General features: G+C 31.4%; 2 protein-coding genes across 2 annotated transcripts; one reads left to right on the top strand and one right to left on the bottom strand.

The window, feature by feature from the left end:
* Positions 1 to 497: 497 nt before the first annotated feature.
* LOC110655553 (uncharacterized protein At5g19025) lies at positions 498 to 1,875 on the bottom strand. Its single transcript, XM_021811897.2, has one exon. It carries the CDS (start codon positions 1,431 to 1,433, stop codon positions 732 to 734), a length of 702 nt encoding a protein of 233 aa, XP_021667589.1. The 5' UTR covers positions 1,434 to 1,875; the 3' UTR covers positions 498 to 731.
* A 4,903-nt stretch (positions 1,876 to 6,778) lies between these two features.
* On the top strand, positions 6,779 to 10,213 carry LOC110655552 (cyclic dof factor 2). Its single transcript, XM_021811895.2, has 2 exons — positions 6,779 to 7,184; positions 8,503 to 10,213. Exons 1-2 carry the CDS (start codon positions 6,972 to 6,974, stop codon positions 9,802 to 9,804), a joined length of 1,515 nt encoding a protein of 504 aa, XP_021667587.2. The 5' UTR covers positions 6,779 to 6,971; the 3' UTR covers positions 9,805 to 10,213.
* The last annotated feature ends 4,816 nt before the right edge of the window (positions 10,214 to 15,029 follow it).

Genomic DNA, 15,029 nt, shown 5'->3' with positions numbered 1-15,029 from the left:
GCCAAACTTAAGAGCCCCCCTTAGAAAGTAGCTACAATTCTATCTCGCAGAGAATAAAATGTAGAAACAAATACTTGTACTGCTGGCGCATAGGTTTTAAGCTACTACTTCAGCGAGTAAACGAGCAGCTCTCTCCCTCATAATATCATGGACAAAAATCCATGACCTTATAGTTACACAATCATTATCCAAAGCATGATTACCAGCAGCATAATTGCTTAGACGAGTAAATGAACAACCATGAAGACCATCACTCATTCAAATAAAAGGTAAAGGTTATGAATTTCACCTTTTCTCGTATCAGAACTTAATTCATCTTATTCAATACTAGTTGCCTTAACAGTTTGTTAAAACCAATCACAAAGTCCAAAAACAAACATGGGAAAACTTCATCAACAACAATTATCATAACATAGTGCAAAAGCAATTTGATAAAACTGCAATTATTAAAAAAAAAAAAAAGAGAGAGAGAGAGAGAGAGAGAGAAGGTCGTAAGGTTGGAAACAACAGAAACAATTATTATATAATAGCAAATAAAGTTGATGAAATAAAGGATTCTCATATTCTCCACTATAACCAAATGTATATAAAATCCCTTACAACTTATTGCCATGGCTTATTTAAGGACAAGGTAGCTCCTGAGAAGATCTATCAGAGAAGACACTCCTTTCTCCCTCATGACTCTACTACTATATTAGTTCCCTCCTCTAAAATTAAGAAATATAATAGTCCTACTTCTTGATCTTCTTTTGCTTCTTTGGTCCCGGTACTTCCAATCTTCCAACAGAACATCCACACCTTGATCGAAACACCAGAACGGCTCTTCCATTTGGTGGTGCCATCTTCTTCAGTTCAGCCTCCAATTCACGGTGGTGATCGCGAGGCAATTCAAATAGACCCCTTTTCACCCCATCTTTCACCAAAGTACCATTTGAGTTCTTCACACACTCCTCTGTCTCCAGCTGAATATCAAATTCAGCTGCCTTCCTTAGGCCCTTACAATTTGGATTCCCACATTTCCTAGTTGTGCATATAAGTATTATCCAAGCAGCTATTGCAGCACAAAAAGTACTAAACCCTATAGAAGCATATATCATTGGATTTCTCGTAACCTCATCTTTGACCACATAATGAACGGTACCAACAAATTCAATCGAATAAAGGGTTACAAACTTGACATAAGGAAATAACAAGAACCCACAAGCACCAATAACAGCAATCAAGATCACAACATCAATAACAGCTGATCGAGATCGATCACAGACAGGTATACTAGCACAATTTGAATGATTATTTGTCTTTCTATTCTTGTGCACAAGATTATTGTGTCTTGATTTTGGATGCAACTCATTGGAATTCACAGAATTTGCCATGACTGCTGTTGATTGGTCGACGGAGTTGCAGACCGAGATTGAGCTATGGAAATAGACCATTTCAAATCAAACCCAGAAAATTTGAATCAAACTCAATCTTCAAGACAAATCCACCGATCTTAATCAATCCAAATCAGAAAAAAAAAATCAGACCCACCAATCTAGAGCCAAAATCAGATTGACCCACCTCGTCAAAAAAAGGAAAAAGCAAGAATTCACGAACTCTTCAAGATGAATGGAAATATTTGTCGGTGCCCAGATGTGCAGCAAATCAACAAACACCATACAATTCAATAAGAATTGAACTGAATCCACAAATAAAAGAGCAAAGAATGGAGAGATCCTTGCTCAGTGAGTTGGGTTAAACGCCGGCTGAGAAGGAACCAACCCAGAGAGGACAAGGAAGAGTCATTTAACTGGTGGTGTTATTTATTTATCAGAATTCACAATCTGTTGAAAAGCTTTAGATTGTGCAAATGGCAATTTAGCTCGTACACGCCAACCAACAAATTAAAAGGCGCATTCGGAATTGGGGGTTAGGTTACTTTACGTGGGCTAACCTACAAATGGGCTTTGAACTAATTATGTGTCACTGATTCTGTGGGGTACACTGTGGGCTTGGCCCACCTTTTTCCTCATAAATACTTTGCCCCTTTTGCCCCACTTTCTGCTTTGTTTTGGTATTAGTGACATCTTTTGCCGAGTTAAAAAATAACCAAGGTAATACCTTTTAACACAAGCAAGCAGGCAAACTAGTTGATGAATATTTTCCTTTGAGTAAGGGCAACGGGAGGGGATTGCTCTCTTCATTCTTGTCCTACAAGAGATCGGAGTCGAGACAGTGACTTTCTCATTAAAGAGTGAGCAAAGTAGAGTAAGTTTTCTCAAGAGGATTTTTCTTTTTTTTCATTTATCATATTATGTAATATAAATTTATTTATTGAAAGAATAAATTAAAAATATAAATTTTAAACATAATCTTTATAAATATATATATTTATTAAACGCATTATATTTAAATACATAAATATAATTTTTTTAATAAAAAATAATAATATATTATTATCGAGATAAGCTATAAAGATTTAAAGCAAGAACCATACAATATTAAGGTCAATAAGAGGTCTAAAAAAATTGATTGGATGCGAGGCATGATAAATCAAATTCGGAAATAATTATCATATCTATTTCCTTTTTTTATTTATGATTAATATTTATCATGAAATGCATTTATAAATTTTATTTAATATGTTTTTTTAATTTTAATAACGTTTTAAAATAGAGTCATGCTTTTTGTTTTTCAAATATAAAAAATACATCTAATATAAATTTACATTCATATGAGAATAATTTTAATAATTATTTATATATATATATATATATATATATATATATATAATTAATCAATTAAAGTATGTAAAATAGGTATATGTAAATCAACGGAAAGCTCCAACTTTGAAAAGAAAGAAAAATGATGAAATTAAGTGGGAATGGGCAACTTTTGACTTTGGAAGATTTGAAAACTTAGTGGTGGTGGGTGTTATGTTTTGCGCGTAGGGACATGAAATTGAGTCAAATAACGCATCTTAAAAATTTCAAGATGATCATCAACAATCAAGAAATGGTGAACTCATGACCCTTAACCAAAGTCTTTCAATGACGTTATACTCGTTTTTGTCAATTGCCCCACAGAAAAGAAATTCACAAATGCCAGTCTATCAATCAATATGCATAATTTTCAAACATCATCATCATCAATTTCTGCTTCAATTTTACGCTTGAAAGCCCTATTTTGTATTTACTGGTGTGAGTTAGTTAATTAATTAAAGTCGTTTAATTCGACCAAACCATATGAGTCGCTAATTTCAAGTCCTTCCTTCAAGGTCCATCCAATCAAATGGAACAGAAGACCTAACTTAAAGAGTCAAAATTGGATTCGGTTCTGAACAACACTGTTTAAAACAAAGGGCAAGGGTAAAGGGCTTCGTTGGATCAATATGGGCCCTTTAGAAAAATTGGAGATGGGTCGGTTAATGGGCATTGGCCCAATTGAGTTCTCTTTTCTATTTCCAAAAAGGCTTTTTCTCATTGGTCGATTAGAGTTGCTTGTGCTTGAATCTCATGAAAGAAAGGGTGATTTTTGCTTTAATCAAATTAATTTACAAAGAAAACATTAGGGAATAAGTGATTGAATTGGCTGTTTGCATTGAAAATTTAGTTAGTTGATTAGCTGAAAAGAAAGTGAAAGAGGTAGAAAGGCAACCTGAGAGACTTACAAGAAATTGAAAAACAGCGCCAAACTCTCAATCTAGCTAGTCAACTAATACAATTTTATGTTATCCAAACTACTCATGTTTAAAATTCTATACCTACTTTTGTTTCTTTAATAAGGTCTCCAATAATTTTTTTTTTTAATTTTAAAAATACTATTTTATTATCTTTCACTCATACGTTTACATAATTTAATTATTTATTTTTTTATAAAATAAAATATATTATAATCATAATATTATTTAATTGATATAAATATGCATCTATTAAAATTCATTTAGCGCATCTTTTATATTCATTAAGATTTATTTAATACACTTCACTAGTATAGACAGCTATAATTTTGATGACAAATGTATCCACTAATATAAAAAAAATTATAATTAGTGTATATTTACACCCATTAAAAAAAATCATATTTGATAAGTACTGCATTAATTGTAATTAATAATTCCCCCACTTATGAGGATAAACTTACTAATTTAGTTAAAATAATAAATTCTATTTATATTTTTTTTCTGATATATTTTCTACCAATAACTCATATTATTAATTTATTTTTAAAATTAATAAATTTTATTTCTTAATACATATTAAATATGGATATAATAATAACTAATAAATAAATTATTATTTAAAAAAGGAAAGCAAAATATAATTTAAAATAAAAAAGTAAGCCATAAGTTTTTTTTAAAATAGAAGAATATTTTCTATGATTATTTCAAATTTTAATACTTTATTTTATTTTGTTTTTATCCATAAAATGGAGATTCTTCTATCATTTAATGTATTAATATGATGCACTTTAATTTTAACCAAACAATAATAGAAATTCTCAAGATCATATATATATATATATATCTCATACCATACAAGTTAATAATGCAAATCTTAAAAATTTTCTTAATTTTCAAATTTTCTATGTATGATTATATCATATTTAATTTATTAATAGTTTATAATCCAATGGTGAGAAGTAAATTAGTAAGGCTATTAATATGACTTTCAATTTAAAAAAAAATTAAATATTAAAATATGTCTTAAAAAAATAAAATCTCACTTAACCAGCGATGTTTTGACACGTACATGTCTGGTGGATTTCATAGAAATTCCACACACCCACTCTCAAACAATAAATAAAACATTTTTAACTGACGACGTGTCGTTATGATTGCCAAACTTTTAATTTAATTAATTTGTCATCAAATCGGAAACTGACACCAGAAAAGTAGTAAATAGACACCAGCATTTTTTGTTGGGGACACGTGTCGAACGCAGAGCACACTTTCTTTCCATCAAACAAGGAAAATGTTGAGCCACTGCCACTAGAAACAGATTCCTTTCAGGTGCGGCTTTCGAAATCTAAGATTGGTGCTTCACACGTGTGGTGGTTGGGGGCACGTGTCGAAGAGGGCTAATGGAGATTGGTGCCATGGAGGACTCTTTATTCACTTTACCTTTTTGGATTGGCGCGCCCTGACGTGGCGGAAATGTCATTGAATGACTTGTGAAAGTTATTTAGGGCGTCTGCATATCAGACGTTGACGTGGATTTCTATGGGTTTTCTGCTTTTTATTTTTTTAATGAGCTTTTTTAGCTCCTGGTTTTCTCCGCCCTTTGATTGTGAATGAATTTACTCGGCGATTAAACGGCTGCAATTACAAATTCCAGTACGTTCAAAAATAAATTTAATATATATATATATATATAATTTATTACAAAAGGAATAAAAATAGAAGGAATTCATTCTAAAAATAACATTACCTAATAAGTGGATAAAATTCATCCTTATCTATATAGTTTTTTTTTTTAAAAAAAATCATAAATTTATTATTACATAATTATTATTTTAAATATATAAATTATCCAATTTAAAAATTTAAATTTAAAAAATAAGTAATATTTAAAAACTCTCTAAATATTATATTAACTTAAATGTCGAAATGGTTATCTAAGACCGTTCGACCTCACTTTCTCTGTATATATATATATATATATATATGATGTTTTTTTTTTTTGAAATATTTATGAGATTAATATGGCATTAAATTATTGAAGACTATGTTGGTCGTGTATCAGACACTGCCACATGCCAACACTATCCTTATGGCCAGGGAATAAGATAAATGTAAATGGGGAAAGCCTCCAAAGTGGAGCAATGGGCCAACTCACGTTTTCATTCACAAATTTTAAATTAAATAATAGAAAAGGAAACAGCAGTCCTAATAGATTTTAATTTAGTTTCTAATTTAAATTTTAATAAAAATTAATTATAAAAAAAAATAAAAATTATAACAAATTAAAGCTGTAAATAAATTAAACTCTTTGCATATTATTTAAAATTCAGTTCGATTCAGATTATTTTATTTAAAAAATGAGTTGAATTTAAGTTTAATTTTTAAATTTATTTAATAATGAATTAAACTTGAACTTAATAATATTTATCTGGTTAAGATTCATAAATTAACTTGTTAATAGATTTATTGAATAGATTTGTAAATAGATTCATTTATAAAATTATTTATAATAATTATTATATTTTATTATATTTATTATTTTATATAAAAATATTTTAAAAATAATATGTTGTTTAAAATTTGATATAATCGATATATAAATTATATACATTAAATATAATTATTTGTAATTTTAATTTAATTTCTTATAAAAATAAATTATTTTTTATATAAAATCTAAATAAAATTATATAATTTAAACTTTATAATTATAAATCTAAAAATCATAACCTGACTTAATTCTATAAAAAAAAACTCGATTTAAAAGAGCTCTCTTAAAATTCTTTTTTTTTAACGAGTCAAACTTACAGGAAATTGAGTTTGGGTTTAAAAAAATTTTGATCAACTAAACCCCAACTCTTTAAACTCGGTTCGAATTGGTTCGTTTACACAGGGTTGTGGCGAGTTTCGGCGAGGAAAGGAAAGCGTTGAAAGAAAAGGAGACGGACGAAATGCTGACTAGGACTGAAAGGAAATATTGGAGAATCAAAAAGAGAGAAAGAGAGAGGGAAAGGAAGATCTTTCTTTCAAGGCCACAAGGATAATTTGTGGCTGAGAATTGCTCCCGAAGATGACGTGGCAATACCCACCTTCCTAACCGGATCAAAAACGTAGAATATAGCCACGAAAACACACACGCCTTGCTAGACCTCTTTCCTCACTTTCTCTATCTACAAAGTTTACAGTTTTATTTCCCAAAGATAAAATAATTTCTTTTTTTTTTTTCAGTTTTCTTTTCCAGTTCAGTCAGTTTTTTCTTTTTTTATCAGCGAAGGAAAAGGATATAGAAAGAATAATCAGAGCAGCAGAAATGTCGGAGCCAAAAGACCCGGCAATCAAGCTATTTGGGAAGACGATTCCTTTGCCGGATATCTATCAGGGAGGTACTAGTACTACTACTGTTACTTGTTGTGGTGTTGGTGGCATCGTTGTTGTTGATGTTGATAGTCAAGATCAAGATCAGGACTCTTCTCTTGAAGAGAGCAATACCAAGGGAGATGTGGAAGAGAGAGAAAGTGATAAGGTAATGGTTTTGTTTTATTTGATTGGGCTTTTTTTTTCTTTTTGTTTTTCAGATGTTTTAGATTAACCCATTTCTTTGAAGCTGAGAAGAATTAGTGGGTCGGTTTTAGTTTTGGAGAAAAAATTGAATTTCAGGAGCTGCTTTTGACGGCTGTGGTTCGTTACTGTGTTTTGATGCTCAAGTGTGAGGTCTTTAAGGTGTTTTGTGTGTTTGGATTTAAGGTTTACTTTTCTTCTGCAGCCTTTAATAGGTTGTGTTTGAGAATACTTGATTTTTGTGAGCAATTTAGCATCTTAGAATTAAATTGGTTAAGATTGTTTGGTAAATGCTAATTTTCTTTCGGAGATTGCAGGGTTATGTTATGTGTAATATATATATTTTGGGGAACTAGCTAGATAATTCATTGCAAAGATCATATTTGACTGGCTCCATTCTATTAGGTGATGTTTTTACGAGCTGGATTCGGATCTTTCATCTTAGATGGTTTTACTTCCCTTCTTCCATTAGTGCCCTTTTGGAAAGCCCAATATTCCTCTTTCTTATTTTCTTTTTCAAAATTTTGCTGCTATTTTAAATTGTGCGTCATGGGGCCTTCTGGTTGTTATTTTACCATATTGATTGTGTAGGCTGATAGGTTGAAGTTAGGGTTTCTGGTTTCACTCTGGCATATTCTTCACCCATACTTAAAGGTTTTAGTCAGTTGTATTCTTCTCAATGGGCATATGGTTATTTATTATTGTGTCTTCTTTCTAGCTATTAGCAGCTCAAATACTAAAGATTCTTTGGATCAATTAATATAGCTCCATAAATTCTCATGTAAAGTGACCGCCAACTGATTGTTGTTTCATCCTCCAGGTTTAAAAAAAACTTGTTTTTGCGATTCATTTGGTCCTACAGTAAGTTGTAAGAAGCAAAAAACTTGGTATGTCACATGGCAAATCCAATGCATAAAAATGCATCTGCTTTTCGTTTACTGGCTTTTGTATTGTAAATAAGGAAATGCTTCAAACTTGACGTGTCCAAATCTGTCCCATTTTGTTCCTTCTAGGTGACTGAAAACTAAAGAAGAGGGCACATACTTCTAGCAGTTAATGGGGACAGAAAGTATGCATGCTTTATGGTTTTTCTGTGTTGCATTTGGATTTTGGCTTTAACTTCAAGCATATCTTCACCAGTGTGAAAAATTCTGTTCATTTTATATGTCTGGTTACATATGTTAAAATGAGATTCCTTGCAAAATGTAATTGTCACTTATTTTCTTGGAGTTAGGGTTGATTCTTACTTGTTTTCTTCCCAATTGTCACTATGATCAACTCAGGATGCAGTGGGAGAAAGAACAACGGAGAGTAAATGGGAAAATGAAGCCCAAACTGTTACTTCCGATGGGTCATCAAATCCTGATACAACCTCTGGGATGAGTGAGAACCATAAGACTCCTTCTGCTGAGAAAGAGAATGCTGCATTAAAAACTTCAAAGACAGAGGAAGAGCAGAGTGATACAAGTAATTCACAAGAAAAGAGTCCCAAAAAACCTGACAAAATCCTTCCATGCCCTCGCTGTAATAGTATGGACACCAAGTTCTGTTACTACAATAATTACAATGTGAATCAACCCCGGCACTTCTGCAAGAATTGCCAGAGATATTGGACAGCTGGGGGGACTATGAGGAATGTGCCTGTTGGTGCTGGTCGTCGTAAAAACAAGAACTCAGCTTCTCATTACCGTCACATGACTGTCTCTGAAGCACTTCAGAATGTTCGAACTGATATTCCAAATGGCATGCACCATCCTGCGTTGAAAACTAATGGGACAGTCCTCACCTTTGGCGCAGATACTCCACTTCATGAATCAATAGCTTCTGTGTTGAATCTTGCTGATAAAACAGTGCATTGCACAAGAAATGGGTTTCACAAACCTGAAGCATTAGGGATTCCAGGTTCTTATGGAGGTGTGGGAAATGGGGAGAACTGTTCTAATAGATCTTCAGTCTTGGCATCAAATTCAAAGGATGAGGCAAGCAAAAGTGGGTCACAAGAGTCAGTGCTGAAAAATTGTCAGGGCTTTCCACCTCAGATACCATGTTTTCCTGGCACTCCCTGGCCTTATCCCTGGAATTCAGCTCAGTGGAGCTCTCCAGTACCTCCCCCTGCCTTTTGCCCTCCAGGATTTCCCATGCCATTCTATCCTACAGCAGCTTATTGGGGTTGCACTGTACCAGGCACTTGGAACATGCCTTGGATTCCTCATCCATCTCCCCCAAACCAAACTGCCCTCAGCTCTGGCCCTAATTCTCCAACCTTGGGAAAACATTCAAGGGATGAGAACATGCAGAAAACAAACAACTCTGGAGAAGAACCAGTTAAAGAAAGTAATGCTGAAAGATGCCTTTGGATTCCCAAAACATTGAGGATTGATGACCCTGGAGAAGCTGCAAAAAGTTCCATATGGACCACACTTGGGATTAAGAATGACAGGGCGGATTCAATTGGTGGGCGAGGACTATTTAAGGCATTTGAATCAAAAAGCAATGAAAAGAATCACACAACGGAAACCTCCCCTGTATTACAGGCCAATCCTGCAGCATTGTCTCGGTCACTCAAATTCCAAGAGAGCTCATAATTGGCAGCTTGCAAACTTGTAAATTGTTCCTAGTGGTGCAAGCCAGATCGTTCTTGTTTGGCTGACCAGCTATGTATATTAAAGAGTCCTATTTGATTCACAAGCCTCGTTTGTAAGAATCGGTTCTCACTGCAGCCATGTTGAGAGGAAGAGCATAGGAGAAAAAGTCATCCTAGTTTAGGAGAAGTAGCGTCCAGGCAGGTGCTTTTTGTTTCAGTTAGATGGTTTGCCAAGTTTATGTATATATTTATTAATATGTATAAAATGGTGAGAGACCTAAAGCTTAGGAAAAAAGTTGAGTTTGTGTAACAATAATCCCATTTGTATTAAAATAAATTTGGGAAATGAGAGTACATCTTCTTTTTGTGGGCATTTGTTCTCCATAAATTCCCAAAGGTGGTTATCTTCATTCTTCTGTCCTATCTTTCTTTTTTTAAGGGTCAAGATATTAATGGCTTCCTGAATAAATATACTTATTTTAGAAAATTTTAGATATGGATATCAAATTGATAACGTCAACTGTCATCAGCTACACAGAGCTGCTTAACAGCAATGGCAGGCCATAGAGTTGAAGATTTGTATAAATATATTATCCAAGAATACAGTTATTCTGGATGGAATGAAGCCAGATAAGCGAATATGATAAGCCCCGTATAAATCCATGGGACAAGAAAGTTGATGTGGGACTTTTCTTTATCACAAAAGGTCAGGCACCTTTTCCTTTTTCTGTATGCCCAGAGAATCCAAACAACTTGCACCAAAAGGTGGAAAGTTTATCATAAAGTTTTCCTTTCTTTCCCTCGTTTTCCTCCTCCTTTTTTTCCCCTCTTTTTTCTTTTTGTTCTTCTCTTTAATAATCTAAAGCTTTATCATTATCATATATAAAAAAGTACACAGAATTTATGATCTTTATCCTAAAAGTGAACTAGTCTACATTAAGCAACTCATATTTAACAATTTTAGGCCTAAACTTGTTTTGTGAGTTTTGAACTCTATGGCTTGAATAGGCAATTGCTCAAATATTTTAGGCAACAATTTGGTGAATTTGCTCTCCATCCATCAAAACAAAGCCCATGTGTCCCTTGATAGATTAGGCAAGTAGAAAATGTTTGAGATATTTTGTGCTAGGCAAGGTTGGGCGCCATTTTTGTGTACCACGAGCTAGGCTTTGGTAGAATTTTTATTTGATACAACTGTGATACACAATAATTTAATTATAATAAAATTTATGAAAAACTCACTACAATTAATGATTACAATGAAATCGTTATATATACATTAATTTCATTATATATATTTTTTGCTCTGACGGTCCAGTAAGTATAAAACCATTAAACTTAATTAAGAAATTAAATAATAATATATCCTTAAGATAGTATTTGGTATAAATGAATTTCATAAAATTTTATAAAATTTATTTATAAATTTAAAATTTTAGTATTTATTTTAAATGAAAATTCATTTGAAATCCTTTAATGCTCAATTCCATGTAATTAATTATAACTAAACTAAATTCAATTAAAATTAATAGAATTTACAAATAAATTTCAAACTTAAAATCATTTATCTTTTAAGTGATAAAATTATCACCATATTATATATCATTTTATTTTATTTATTTCAAATATAAAATTTATTTTATTTGAAATGAATTTCATATTCAATATAAAATATAACAATCAAATAAAATTATTTATAAATAAATTTTATTATAAAACTGAATAAATAGGTACTAAATAAAAATGAAACTACATTTTAAAAAAATAAAAAATAAAAGTCAACTAGAGAAATTTTCCTTTCCCTTGAATATATACTTTAAACTTTCTTTTTAGATATGATAAATTAATTAAATTATGTTTTAAGAAAATAATTAAGTTGACATGTGAAATATATATAATTATATGATACAAATCAATAATTAATTACTCTGGCATTGAGGAAATGCTATGACTTTTTTTTTTCTTATTTATTTAAAGGACAGGGTATTTAGCAGACCATTGTTTGTTGTTGGAGTGTTTTCAAATTACGACAGTCGAGCTGAATGAAGGCAAATTGAGCGAATAATATGGCGTCTGCATCTCTAATTGTTAGACTTTGTGCATTAATTTGGCCGATAATCGAGCTAAAGGACCATATTATTAAATTTATTTTATTTATTTATATTTATTTCCAGTTTATACTTTCATCTTTAATATCTAAATAAAAAATAAATTTAATTAAAAATATATAAATAATAATAATAATTAATTACAAAAAGAAAGTCTTTGAAATTAATTAATTATAGGGTTGGACCTCAACTAGCCTATCTCTGACTTCGTGAAAACAGCAGTTGCAGTTTCCAATAGCTATAACCGAATCTTTCTTCACAGGCAGAGCATAAATAAAGCAGAAATAAAAGCTAGTATTAGCTATATATAAGTATACGTGCACAGAACGATTAGCTCTCTCAAGTGCCAAATTATACTCTACTCGTTACCATAAACGCACAACAAGAATATAGGGCATTTCAAAGTCTCTTTCTTGGATCTGTAGCTGGGGCAGTGCGGTCTTGCATAAACCCAAAAGCTGTTCATAAAATCCGAGGTCTACCCATTTCTCAGGACAGAATTGTGCAAGAAATAATGGGTCGGTCTTGTTTTCTCTGGGTTCTTCTTGTTTTGGTTCTTCTGGCCCTTTCCTTCTCTCATGGTATATTGCCAAGTCCTTGGCTTTTTGCTTTTGCTAGGAATTTCTTTTCTTTTCTTTACTTTTCTTTTAGTTTTGCTTGATTCCTTTCTGGTGCTCACACTTGCTCTCGTGAAATAAGGAATCGGTAGAAAAGTGATGGAGACGGTTGAGAATGGAGGAGATTCTTCGGTTAATTAATTTCTCTATTTTATTATTTATTTCTTTCCATTTATTATCATGATAATGTAATGATGATATACGCAGTTTATGCATATATAACTTCTATGTTTGGTTTCCAGGAAACTGGAGGAAAATCAAGGGAAATAATGGAAGAATTGTTGGACTATCAATTGGATCCAGGGCCAAACACTAACCCCAAAACTGGCCTTATATTAGCTCCTCCTCCTCCTCCACAGGGGTAATCTAAAAGATGTTATCTTTTTGTGTTTTTGGTTTCTTTTTCAATTTGTGCTTTTGGGTGGTTTGAGAGGAGGTTAGATTTTGGGCATTATGTTGATTAGTGTTCTTTTGCCAAACTGTAATATATGAATAAGGCGGTTGCAATTCCATATTAGCTTGTGTTCTCTTGCCTGGTCCCTTCTCTTTTATACATTTTGCTTCCAAATTAGCTCCTCTTTTGAGTATATAAGAGTTCAAGCATTTAGCCCATAATTAAGCCCAGCCTCAAACAAAAAGGCTAAACCAAAATAAACCCAATATCAAGAGCTAAGCATTAACTTGTAGGAGCACTGATATTGTAATGCTATAGTGCTACACACACCAAATTAAAGATAGCTGAATGGGTTAATTTTTGAACGATACCATCAATAGGGAAACTCCCTTAAAACAGATTTTAGAACCTCTAAGTAAGTAAATTTGACGCAAGTCTCTCATCATGAAGCACTAATTTGCAAACCAACAATCAATAAAACTATACAGAGACCAAAACAAGAGGTGGAGGGATGAGACCCTTTGGTTTGTATTGATGTGGCGGTGAGAAATATTTACTAAAATTGCAAAGTTGATTATGGTCCTATCATTGTGAAATATTTTATCTTTTCTTTACAAGAATTTATTTATTCAAAGCCTACTTCTTGCTCTGACAAGGAATTAAGAAATTACCCATTGTGAATTGAAGTGGCCATGTTGAACTTGCACAATTAGCAAAAGATTATTAAAACTATATAATGTAAAGCCAAAAACACCATTAGTAGTGATTCCATTCCCATTCAAGTATTCAACTAACTCTTTCTTTTTTTTTTTTTTTTAATCAGACAACTAACTCTTCCTCGTATCTATAACCTTTGATCATTAAAATCCTAACATGATCAGTAGGAGCAAAGATTCGATCTCTCACTGGTCTATTTAACATTGACACAAAACAACCCATGTCATGTTTCTAAAAATGCTACCGTAAATCCAATAACATTGAGAAGGTGGAAATGCTTTTAATGGAAAATTGAGAAGTTGGGTAGGAAATTCGAAATTTGCTACTGTTACCTTTAAATTTATGAGAAGTTGCATCGATGAGGGATACGATGCTTCCAAGAAGATGTATTCTATGATTACTTAGTTTTATTATAAAATGAAATTATTTTGTTATGGAAAATAAGATAATTTAATAAAATTTTATTAGATTTTTATAAATTAATATTTTTTTATAAAATAATTAATTATAAAAAATTTACTAATTAACAAAAAAAATAAAGTTATTTAATGTAAAAAAAAACCATATAATAAAACTTTTTCAACTAATTAATTTCCTTATAACAGAAGAACTAAATAATATTTTGATTCGCATTAACTAACGAGAAATTTATTGAAAGATTAAATAATTTAACGAAAGCAAAATATAAAGATTAAATAGCGAAATAATTAATTTCGTTAAAATATAAAAGTTAAATAGTAATTTTTCCCTAAAACTATCGTTAAAATGAAATAATTGTGCTTTTGAGAGATAATACTCTTCTCCTTTCCTCATTTTCTCCACCTTAGATGGGCAATTCCCAAGTCACTTAATTTTATTTTTTTTCATTTTTTTAATAAACTTTTAGATATGTGCCCCTTTTTAACAAATTATAGGTGTATGTTCTTATATTCTGTCCATTAGGAAAGTGTATAAAGTTTTCTTTTCAAAATTTTAGAGTCCTACTCTCTCCAATATTGAGATCTTATTTTCTCCTTTTTATCGGAATTTTATTTATTTATTGCCCTTTTTTATGAGTTTTTTGATAGTTCAAAAATCGTTGATCTCTTTTTCTTATGGACTTTAGGTATTTAAGTATGGGTAACAATATCATGCCAATAGAGCTTGATAATGTAAGCTATTTCTTTATTAACGTTTAGTGTTCTCTTATGAATAATAAAATTAACAAACTCTCAAAAGTGCAGAATCATAAAATATTTCTTTCATCGTCTAAAATGAAAAAGAACAAATTGTTATTATTTTTCTTTGACGGGATCATATCTTAGTAAAACTTTTAGTTATTTATGTTTTTTTTTTTTTCTTATGAAAATGTTATGCCGACTTACTAGGGAATTGCCATTTTTTTAAAAAT

This window comes from Hevea brasiliensis, chromosome 9, assembly GCF_030052815.1.
Source record: "Hevea brasiliensis isolate MT/VB/25A 57/8 chromosome 9, ASM3005281v1, whole genome shotgun sequence".
Lineage (NCBI taxonomy): Eukaryota > Viridiplantae > Streptophyta > Magnoliopsida > Malpighiales > Euphorbiaceae > Hevea > Hevea brasiliensis.
The sequence above is the reverse complement of the archived record's forward strand: the minus strand, read 5'-3'. Positions and strand labels throughout refer to the sequence as shown.

Coding starts and splice junctions, on each gene's coding strand:
- LOC110655553 (XM_021811897.2), bottom strand. CDS start 1,433: ATGGTCTATTTCCATAGCTCAATCTCGGTCTGCAACTCCGTCGACCAA.
- LOC110655552 (XM_021811895.2), top strand. CDS start 6,972: ATGTCGGAGCCAAAAGACCCGGCAATCAAGCTATTTGGGAAGACGATT. Junction 7,185..8,502: donor AAGAGAGAGAAAGTGATAAG/GTAATGGTTTTG, acceptor TGATCAACTCAG/GATGCAGTGGGAGAAAGAAC.